This window comes from Anopheles funestus, chromosome 2RL (genome assembly GCF_943734845.2).
Source record: "Anopheles funestus chromosome 2RL, idAnoFuneDA-416_04, whole genome shotgun sequence".
Taxonomy (NCBI): domain Eukaryota; kingdom Metazoa; phylum Arthropoda; class Insecta; order Diptera; family Culicidae; genus Anopheles; species Anopheles funestus.
The window spans coordinates 7,905,666-7,916,988 of NC_064598.1; the positions used below are offsets into that span (position 1 = coordinate 7,905,666).

An 11,323-nucleotide genomic window follows, 5' to 3' on the forward strand; every position below is an offset into this window, starting at 1 on the left:
GGACTATGCAGGTTCAAGTAATAATTAGAATAAAATTTATTTACATTGCCATTTCCGGGTATCATCAACACCGAAAATGGGCCCAAGACTAGATTGTTTGTTGCACATTGATTGCGTAGACTGTGCGCCCATGACTAGGGGGCAACAACATCCCAACATCTAACAGATTCCGTTCGTTGCGTACGTCGAAGGGCCGGCAGCGATATTGCGATGGTTGCTGCGAGGATCCTCCGGGCGCCAAATGCGCGCAAAGTAACGACCGTTGGCGTTCCGATCGCCCTTCCGGTGCCAGGACAGTGAATGTGTCTGGCCACTGCCACCTGCGGGAAGAAAGGATGAGACAGAAGAACCCACTATAGAACGACCATTTCCCTTTGTTTACCGAACCAATCGAGCGGAATCGCACGGCAAACGGCTATCATAATAGTGAGGGTCGGATTCCCCTCCGAAGATGCGAATATTCGATAGCCGGATGAGGGTGGATCGCCACTGTGAGACCGCTTAACACACATTTAAGGACGAGAATTTGTTTTTGCCACTGTTTGGTGCAAACAATCGCTCTAAGCGACTGTGAGCAGAACAGTTTCGAGTTTGTTTACAAATCCCCCAAACAAGTACACGTCGCTTAAGTGCTCCGTAATGCTGTTTCCATTTTCCAAGCTTTCGTTTAAATCTTGCACCCAAACGGTTCACAAAGTTTTCGGAACGAGATAACAAATTTGGCCCTTCGGTGAGGCAAACCATGTGCTCGCATTTCCCAGGGATCTTTGTCATGTTTGGAAACAAAGCAAAACAAAAAAGTACATCCATCGGTTTGGTTGGTTTGGTGTGCATCAAGACATCGTGACACGGGAAGAATCGAGGTTTGGCGTTTGCGCAAAAGCGCATCTCAACACGCAACCAGATATATCCTTCGGCAAATCGGAAGAGCTCGTACAGAACTGTTCGCGACCCCTGAATGGGGATAGGGATGGGCGTGAGAACTTTGTACTTATCGTTCAGGTGGCCAAAGTTCCTATCAAGTGGAGCGGATTTGTTGGGTATTAGTGTTGAGCATTGTGTGCGGTTCGTACTGTGTTTCTATTCGATGGTAAATGTATCAACGGACGCCATGTTTGTTTCGACAAAAAAGAGAAGACTTAAAGGGAAGTTGAAGCACCGGGGATTTGAAATCATTTTGTATCATTAAGGAGTGAATATTTTACTGATGTAAACGGAGACTTCAAGAAGTCTCCTTTGGTCATATTTGTTTCTTATTATTAATGGTAAATTTTAGTAACCAATTCTTCAGTTCATGGATAAACATACGATAAAACGTGCTTGAAAAATAATGTCTTGGCGGTCGTATGAAATAATTGGTTATCGTAAGACCTTACGAGAGTTATCATAAGCCTTGCTCTAGGTTCGAATCTCGGCTGGACCAAACTAGTGGGAATGCAAAACAGGAGTAGTTCTCCATCTTATTTCAAAGATACTCGAGATTTGGTCAACTCGAGGTCGAATATACTCGCTTAAAGTGACAGTGACTTTAGTAATGAATGATAAATAGTTGAATCGCCCAAAGAGACATTGTCCTTGGATGTCTGTATATTACAATCTGTTAAACTCTTTCTCTCTTTTGCAATATAATTTTCAATACTTCATTTCTGGGCAAATTGTTTATCTTTTCAACATAATCGCATGCTACGCAAGACATGCATATACATCATTCGGTTTTCCCTATCAAACCCTTTGATCGAGACAGTGCATTTCAAACCTTTCCATCTTCATCACAGCTGCCAACCAGAGACACAAACACCCTACCGAATTAAACATCGCACCACCAAGCGCGAACAAATTCAATTTTCAACCGGCAACCGAAAAACGGCCTAAAAGTGCATTCATTTATTCATGCTCTGTCACACCATCCGACTTCATGCCCATATGCTAGACCATGCCTAGACCCAAAGGAAAGACCGTGACACAATAACTGCATCAGTCACGGTTTCCGGAACATTAGTGATCTTCGATCCCTCCACCGTTGCCCACCACATTCAATACGAACGCAATCGAATCGTCCTTTCCTTCGGGGATGTACCGCTCGCGTTCGATGGAAAAAAGGCCAATTCGCTACGGAACATTTGAGCCCTACCAAAACACAGTCGTTTCCGAGCGATTTCGTGCGCGTTGGCCCTACAAGGCGCAGTTGGCTAGCGAGCCTACTCGGATGCACGATCAAATGTAGCTCAAATATTGGACCCCCAAAACACATCGCAAACTTACCACGTACGATGAACTTCTTCGGTGGTTCCTTCACCGGTACCCGCTTGATGCCGTTCGTACCGGTTTCATTGCCATTTTTGTCCTTGCGCAACATTTCACCCAAGAACGAAATGTAGCTGATGGCCAGCTTCAGTGTGTCCACCTTGCTCAGGCGCTTCTCGTACGGTAGGGTGGGAATGTGTGTCCGTAAACCTTCGAAGGCTTCGTTGATGCTTTGCATACGGCGCCGTTCGCGAAGATTCGCTGCCTGACGTTGTTGGGCTTGCTGGGAGGCGCACTTTGGCCGTCGGTACTTGGATGCACGGTTGCCGTAGATTCTGTGCGACAAAAAAAGGAGGTATTAGCAAGATGTGTGAAATTTGGAAGGTATGTAGATAGATCGCCGACTATAGCTTCAGATACCTCGCCTTCAAGGACTAAGAGACACAATTTTAAATCAAATTCTACAGGACAAATACAAGCCTAGTTTAAGGTAAAATCTCCTCTGAACTACTTTCTAATGATATCTAACATCAGAAATGTTTGTAGAGAAAACAACGATTGACAAGAGACTTTTTGGATAACTTGAGGAATATTGTTTTTTTGGTCTAACTCATTTAACTCATCATTTTTAATCATTGGATAACTTGGTGCATATTTAAACATATAAAATACATTTTAATGTAACTATTTGTAAGCTTACATATTAGATTTTTCAAACAAACAAATCTTTAAGCAATTTTGGACATTACTTTTCAATGATTTCTTAACAATTAATGCATTTTAAACGTTTCTTCGCCTTAAATCATGCATAAGGACTAAGGACGTATGAGTTCTTAAATAATCGAATGTCCTACATTTCGACGGGGTCGTACCAGAAGAATCTCTAGGCCGTAATCGCTAGGGTCCCCTAGACTGCAGTATCTGGTTACTCTTCTTGGTGCAAAGATCTATTATTTCTTGGCTTCAATAAATGGCTTGCGAGACTTCTTTTTAGCATAGAGCCAGATAGTCAGCTCTTGATACGACGAAACGTCCCGGATTCTAAGTTATAATCAAACTTTCAAATACACAAGCTTTAAACCTTTAAATGAATAATTGTACTACCTACAGCTGTTACTATAAGTGAAATCGTTACTCTTACTCTTTCATGGAATCATTATTTTCCTGATCACTGTTAAACCCACAGTACGAATCACTGTCGGTGGTGTTTTCATCATCGGCCAGGAAAAAATCCGAACTGTTGGACGTGGTCGAATCGACATTGTTCGCTTGATGCAGATGATGCTGCTGATGATCGTGCGAATGTGGTTCCGGTTGGAAGTCATGCTGATGCCGATGATGGGTCAGATGATGATCACCGCTGTCCATGTGCTGATGTTGGTGATGATGCTGCTGTTGATGCTGTTGCTGTTGCTGCTGCTGCTGCTGATGTTGCTGCTGACAGGAGTGCAAATGGTGCAACGGTTGCTGACTTTGATGCTGATGCACCGACGATCCTTCGAACAGATGACGGCTCATTACCGCCTCGAAGTCGAACGAATCCATCGAAAACATGGTGGAATGTTTCGGGAAGCTTACTTAACGTGACTAGATAGACGTGACTAGATTCGTCTCTTTGGTAAATAGCTTTTAATTTAACAATTAACACAGTTGCTTCACATCTTAGAAGGGGACAACACTTTTCTCACATTTCAAGAACCACACCCAGGGATGGGTTTCCCCATGGAACACTTGTTGTTTCCGTTTGACCCTAAACGCCTGTTTAGATTATCCGATTAAACACTTTCCTATTGTAAAGGGCATTGTTCACACTCTCACTTTGCTCCCACTGTAAAACGGCCACATTTCCCACCATGGCCACGTGGCCACGTGCCCGACGGTAAACACATGCTGAGTTGGTGCTAATAGTAAGCCTAATTGGCGCAAAACAATGTGGCGTTTATGGGACGCCTGTTTGCATACAAATCACTTCCGATTGTTAAATTTTCACTTAACTCGCACAAACACACTGCACACGGTCGATCACGTGTCGGTCACTTGTGTGGAAAGGGGTTGGGCGTAAGAACCACCCACACAACACCGTACACACTCTGTTCCGGATGTTAGAGTCTTTAGGAACTTCCGGCAGAAAATAACTCCAACGGGCGTCGTCCTGGTAAGCTTCGTCCCGATGATAACCCCAGGAGAGTCGACAAAGGACTAACACAGTGCGAGCGACTTCACGTTTCACTTTATCCTGGCCGCTAACGAACCGAAGGGTGGAAAAAGTGGGAAAAAAGGGAAGAGATGCAGGGAAAACAAATAAGGGGTATTTGCATCCATGTCTGCTTTCCCTACCTTTCTGCCCGCGGTGTGTCTTTCTAGCGCCGAACCGACGATGAAAATGGGGGAAAATGTAGATGCTTTGGTTGGGAAATGTTGCTAAACCACGCCCGTTTTCATCTGATTGGTTGATTGCATCGCTTCATGCGCATTGCAGGTCCTTACCAAGCGAACATCCAAATTGCATTGCAGTAAAATATTTTTTCTTTATATTTTACTCCTCTACTTTAACTTAGTCTTTAATAGATTAGGTTAAACATTTGCCGTTACTAGCCAAATAAAACATTCCTGTACGTGGAAAACTTAGTAAACAAAACCTTTTTTTTGTTTTTCCAGTTTTCTTTTACGTTTCGAACGTTTCACTATTCAACTATTCAAGTATGAGTTTGTTCTCCACTTCATTTTAACATTTATTCATTTGCATTCCTTTCCTACGCCTGTTTTATTTTATTAAAATTTGGTTTTAGGTGTTTTAGTAAGATTTTAAGTTTTCTTATCATCATAATGTTTTTTAATTTGTATCTTCAGATGTATGTATTCCTATGTAAAGTTTTTGTTAAATTTAAATTTTAACAATTTTATATTTTCTTTGTGAAATATTTTTAGTTACTTTTTTATGATTTCTATTTTCATTGCTGTTTATAACGTTTTGTTATTAACTGATTGTTGAATAACATTAATGAACTAAGGACACAATTGCTTTATACCGCTCATCCATTCGAATTCTTACTTTATTTGCGGGGCAAATATTTGCGGTTTCGCACCGGTCACGACCCCCCCTTTGATTGTGGAAGTAAATCACCTTTCGGGCACATTTTTGTGGACTACATCAATTTCACACTCCCACCCTTATGCACCGGAAAAATGTGAACCGTGTCGTTTGCTCTTTTTTCCCTTCAATTTGTAGCTCATCACTCCCCTACAAATCACCGTAAGGACAAACACAGCTGGCCCTGCTGCTGGTAAACCCCCGGGAACGTTTCGAGTGGTACCATCCACGTATCCTTTCGAGGGAGGCAAAACGTTTTGTCTAAATGTTCCAATTTAGTGCGCTTGCGGTGCAAATTGCTTCGTTTTCCATCGATCCACGCATACTGGGCGGAGCGTAGTACACGAAGGAATTTTCCACACACACACAAATCTTGAAAGGAAAAGAATTACTCGGGAAACGCTTTCCCAGTTTCCATGGTGACGAATATTTTGGACGACTTCGGAAAAAGGATGACACCGTGAAGGGAAATGGAATTCGTTGCCTGCATGTTGCACCATTTCTGGTCGTTAGCATACGGAAATACGTTCGCAAGGTGTGCACGCGATAAACAGGGTGTACCCCTGGAAGAAGAATTGAGCCATTTCAATCGAGCCACCTGCCTGGAAGACAAATATGAACTGGTACTCCCTTCTGTGTGTGTGTGTTTTTATGTCGTCACACATGAAAGTTATTTAAATGGTGCCGAATGTCCGTTCATACTTGTGTCACACTTTTTAACAAACTTCCTTTTCGAGCGTTCAGATCTTGCCACCACCACCATCTGTTAGTCTGGAAGTACTTTTTGGGCCACAGTTGCCACATAATAAGCACATCGAAATAAATGTAATTTTCTATTGTTTCCAACTGAATACGGGCATTGTACTGCATAATGATAACCATAATGCATCCGCGTGGGTCAACCCTGTTGGCCTGTGTGGCCTATGTGTAAGGGTTACGAGATAGAAATATCGTATCCGTTCATCAGCCCCGACCCGGAAGGAATAGTTATTAAACATTCAAATGGTACTCCCTCTGTTCTGCCGGATTCTTCCTTTGCGTTAACATGTGTTGTCGTTGCTTCCGCATGACTGAAAATGCACGAAAATGCAGTTGAAAAAATGCACGAAAAGGTACTAAGGGTTAAGTGGCAAGGTATCGATAATCGATGTCAAAGTTCCCTCCGTACCGTAATGAAGCGTTTTACGACTGGAAATAGTTACCACCGTTGGAAACACCTGATACGAGAAGGTTTGTGCGTGTTAAGCGTGTGTGTTTTTTTAGGCTTTTCATTTGGGAAATTCTTTCAGAAACTCAGGGAAATCAGCAATTTAATAATTATACAGAAGAACATCACACGCACCGGGGGATTCGTGCACCGGTCAACTGTGAACTGTGTCTTTATTTAACATTAAAATTAGTCACTTTCAATCATACTGAGGTTTTCGTTTATTAAGAAAAAGCTACACAAGTAAAGCAAAGCAAAAGAAAATGAATTATTATTTTGATTTATTTCTTAACTCAAGACTAAACTGGCTTAATTTAAGCTTTTTATCTTTTTTCCTCACCAAACTTCCTCACACTGATGCTTGGGCAAAGATTTGTTTCTTATCTTTTTTACAATTTCACATCTGTTAAGCTGTTCTTGGCAGTTATTTGTAACTTGAATTTCTAAGCTGTCCCCAGACGTCTACATATTATCGTACTTAGGCATTTGGTTCAATACCTGGAAAATCGTATATGGATTTTCATCCTGAGAATAGAAAATTTCCTAAATACTTAAGTTCTTAGCTTTGATTTGAGATCTGTTTTTAGTATTTTGTTCCATTATTTTTATGAAAAAAATCTTGTCCTAATTAAAACTAGTAAATAATGCTTATATTATAACTAAAAGTGCTGTAGCGTACAATAAGTAATCGCAAGCCCTTTTGGGAAAGAAAGTTATTCTTTCGAACTCCGCTAAAAACTAGGAAAAGAAAATCGAATCCTTTCAATGTACCGCATACCAACTGGCCCGATCGTTTGGCTGGGCCGTGGGAAATACGATTGCATGCAGCATATGTCTAACCATTTATTACACCCAACAACCGCTGCCGGAATAGGTGGGAGCCTTTGTTGCATACCGAATGATGATAATATATCATACTATCACCCACCCTCGAACCGTCGTGGCGACCAGGCGCAACAAACAGTACAGCATTTGGCCCGGTAAAAACCGCTTGTTCCTGAATTCGTTCGTTCCCTTCTGGAAAAAAACACCTGAGAAACAGGAAGCATCTAGCGGGCCCGGATGAGCTTATCCGAAGGGTACTTCGAGAAGAAGCGAATGCAAACACTTCACTTTCGCTTTATCATATGTCCAGGGTCTGTGGGGTGCATTTCAGCATACGGTTTTTTTGGTTGCTTTTTGCCTCACCATTATCACACAATAGGAAAAGCCCACACTCGATAGCCTCAGACAGTGAGATGGCTATCAAAATCAATACACAAGACAGGGTTTTCCGATCGAAATCTGGCCCATACCGTCAGGGTTAGGGAAACAATTTTTACAACTGAATAAACAACTAATCGCCTGATAATTATCGCTACACCCAAAAGCGAGGGAGATCCTTTCCCCGATTGCTCATGCTATCGCTTATGCTTTTCATTACGCGCCGACCCTTACACGATGTGGTCTAGCTCGCGCAACCGACCCTAACGTGGTAGGGCGGGTGCCCAAGATTCGATTGTTCCGTGTTCCGTTTTAATGCGGTTTTTTTCTCTTTTCTTTTTCTTCTTCATCCGTGCTCACCCTGGATGATGTTCCAATGCGTGCATCATTAAACCGTGCGCATCGGAAAACAATAATAACTTAATTTTACACCGGAACGGAAACGGTTCGTCAAAACTAGGGCCTTGGTCCCGGGTCCGGTTTTTGAGCCCAAAAGCTGCATGTTCATTGCACAATGGACTGCCACAGGAAGGATGATATTGATGTGATGATAGTGACGCTTGAATGGTCCGTTTGCTTCTGTGGATGGATCTTATCAGAACTTGTTGTGACGTTCTGTAGGTAGCTGAAGTGGTTGAAGCTGCACAGAGAAACTGCTCGTAATGGTTGGAAAATTTAAATATGTGTTTTTTTTTTTTATAAATTCATAAATAAGATCGAGAATTTATGCTTTATCTAACCGTGAAGATTGATGTTAGGTGAATGAGTAAAGTTATTTTTTTGATGAGTTTAGTTAAGTGTCGAAATAGTTGTCTAAACAACATATTTTTCCACGCTTTTTGTTCGTCAACTTGACGCTAGTTTAAGCTTTTACGCTTCGTTTTATGTAAATTTAACATTGACGATCCTGGTTTAACTCTAGAATTTGACACCAATTAATTGTGGATATCTTTTCTACGAGGCATAGCGCGATCCTACCACGTGTTCACAACTTTTGCAAGTTTCGCGGCTTAGCATTTGCGAGCAAATTAAAATGTGTTATCAAAATGTTGTGCTGTACAATGCTAACATTTGTTGTAATATGATTTGGTTGATGTTTTAAAACAATTTGAAGCATTCAAAACAAATTAATATTCAAATTAAAATTCCCAACTTGGCAAATATTTGAAAATAATTCAAAATAACGTTCAATTGTGCAAGAAAATTTGTTGTACGCTTTTTTCCTACCAAGAGAGTCAGCAATTCGAGTATGATTGTACAATCGAGCAGCTGCTCGACTGTTTCCAAACGTGTGCTGTCATCGGTTTGTTTTGTATACGTTGTGGCTAACGTCAAATGTAGCAGCGGCATAAAAAAGGTTTACGTGGTCTTTTCACGATTCTGAAACGTTTGGAGCTTCCAGAGCTCGTGTCTCTAAACAAAGTGTCTTTAGTGTATGCACTACGTGCCATGCATAGTAATTACAACGCCTAGTTTGCATTTCGTTGATCAGTCCGTTGCTCTGTTGCCAGCTATCACTGATCGGCCACTCATTAGACGGCGCTACGATGTCGAACAAACAAACGCTAGTTATATCCGCCGTGGGCATTTTCGTGTGCTACTTTTATTTTGCAATTCTGCAGGAAAAGATTACACGCGGCCGGTATGGTGATGAGCTGCAGGATGATGGTACCCATGGCGAGCGGTTTACGTACATGCTGGCTCTAGTCGGTGTACAGTGTGTCTGTAATTGGGTTTTCGCGAAAGGTGAGTTTCTGTGGCTTGTATTTTATGTAAGGCTCTTCAATCTCAACAATTTTATCTTCTTTGTAGCTCTGCTTACGGTCTCACCACAGCCGGACGATGGTACACCAAAGGTGTACTATGCTAGCAGTGCCCTGACGTATCTACTGGCCATGATCAGCTCAAATATGGCGCTGCGATGGGTAGCCTACCCGGTGCAGGTTGTCGCTAAAGCGGCAAAGCCAATTCCCGTAATGTTGCTGGGTGTGCTGGTTGGACGGAAAAGTTACACACTACAGAAGTACTTTTTCGTACTGCTAATTGTAGTGGGTGTCGTGTTATTTATGTTTAAGGATAGTAAACCCAGCACTGGCACTGTACTGGAACACGAATCGCTCGGTCAACTTCTACTGGTATTGAGCCTTTTGATGGATGGATTAACTGGCGCGGTTCAGGAGCGAATGCGGGCACACAGCGCTCCCTCCGCCCAGCACATGATGCTGGCAATGAACGGCTGGAGTGCAATGATCGTGTCTGTCGGCTTGCTGGCGACTGGTGAAGGCAAAGCGTTCTTTCTGTTCGCCAGTAGGCACCCGGAACTGTTCACACATCTTACTCTGCTTGCACTGACGGGTGCTCTGGGACAATTGTTCATCTTCATGATGGTGTCCTCATTCGGTGCACTTGCCTGTTCGGTAGTAACAACTACGCGAAAATTCTTCACCGTACTCTTTTCGGTACTATTCTTTGGCAATGTACTCTGCGGCCGGCAGTGGGTCGGTGCTGTGCTCGTGTTTTGCGGCCTGTTCGCCGACATGTTTTTTGGCAGAAAGCCAACCCCAGCAAACAAGCTAGCGAAGGAAAAAGAAAAGAGTGAAAGTGTGCCGCTGGCAGATAAACACTGAAGCTGGAATGCTTTTTTTATATAGAAGCATTTAAAATACAAATAATTCCATCATGGTGCTAAAGCACCGTAAACATAAAGTGAAATCCAAATCATGCGCTCACGCCTTGATAGTTGTCTTCTCACGGCACAAGACCAGAAGCTAATTTACCTGCAATCCCTCTGTAAACGATATTACCCGTGTCCTTCATTAGTATAGTTAAGCGAAAGATAATTAAGTTGAAAATAAAAGTGAACTATATTTGTACGGAATGCAACTCATCACGGTTTTAGTGTTTGGTAGAATTAGGTATAGTACTGTAGATCGTTTATCACATTCCGAAGGTGTTCTGTTTCGCATATACAGAACTTGTAATCTGCATTTAAAACACGTGCGTTTAAGGCATTAACACAAGCTAAAACTAACAGACAAAGTTACAATTAACGGAAATTTAGAAAGGAAGAGTTTTAAAACAAAACTGCGTCAAACAAACGTCATTTGCAATTGAGAAAACACCGCGTGAGAAAGTCTTTTCCTACGGAAACGGAGTATGCGCACCGTAGTACCACTGTCACGCACAAACACAGCTGCAGCACTATGTGCGAATGTGTTTGTGCAACATCGGTTAGTGTGCAATGTTTTGACAGCTGACATCACACTTCAAATTCCGCACTAGAAGACGAAAGCAGGATTTTTTCCTCTGGGTAAACCATTATCTTACCGTTCTTTAGTGCCGTGATAAAAAGTTTGTTGATGTGTGTGTGTGTAAATTTTGGTGTCCAATTTCTGTCTGATACACAGAATGATAAATATGGTCAGCAATTTCGGTGAACGATAAAATTGTCGTACGCGTCATTGATAATCTACCAAGCACCAGGCGTCCGCTTGCAAAACGTTTCCAACCACACGCAATCAGTTGTTGCATGTATGCGTGCGTCTGCATTTGTGTGAGTGAGAAAGAGTAAGCGAAAG

At 42.2% G+C, this 11,323-nt stretch overlaps 2 protein-coding genes across 2 annotated transcripts; one reads left to right on the top strand and one right to left on the bottom strand.

The window, feature by feature from the left end:
- Window positions 1-4,444, bottom strand: LOC125764876 (pancreas transcription factor 1 subunit alpha). Its single transcript, XM_049429519.1, has 3 exons — window positions 3,386-4,444; window positions 2,263-2,579; window positions 1-320 (listed from the first exon to the last, which is right to left on the bottom strand). Exons 1-3 carry the CDS (start codon window positions 3,796-3,798, stop codon window positions 160-162), a joined length of 891 nt encoding a protein of 296 aa, XP_049285476.1. The 5' UTR covers window positions 3,799-4,444; the 3' UTR covers window positions 1-159.
- Window positions 4,445-9,041: 4,597 nt separating this feature from the next.
- Window positions 9,042-10,628, top strand: LOC125761444 (solute carrier family 35 member B1 homolog). The gene is made up of 2 exons (XM_049422582.1): window positions 9,042-9,491; window positions 9,558-10,628. The coding sequence occupies exons 1-2, from the start codon at window positions 9,293-9,295 to the stop codon at window positions 10,370-10,372; spliced, it is 1,014 nt and encodes a 337-aa protein (XP_049278539.1). The 5' UTR covers window positions 9,042-9,292; the 3' UTR covers window positions 10,373-10,628.
- Window positions 10,629-11,323: the final 695 nt, after the last annotated feature.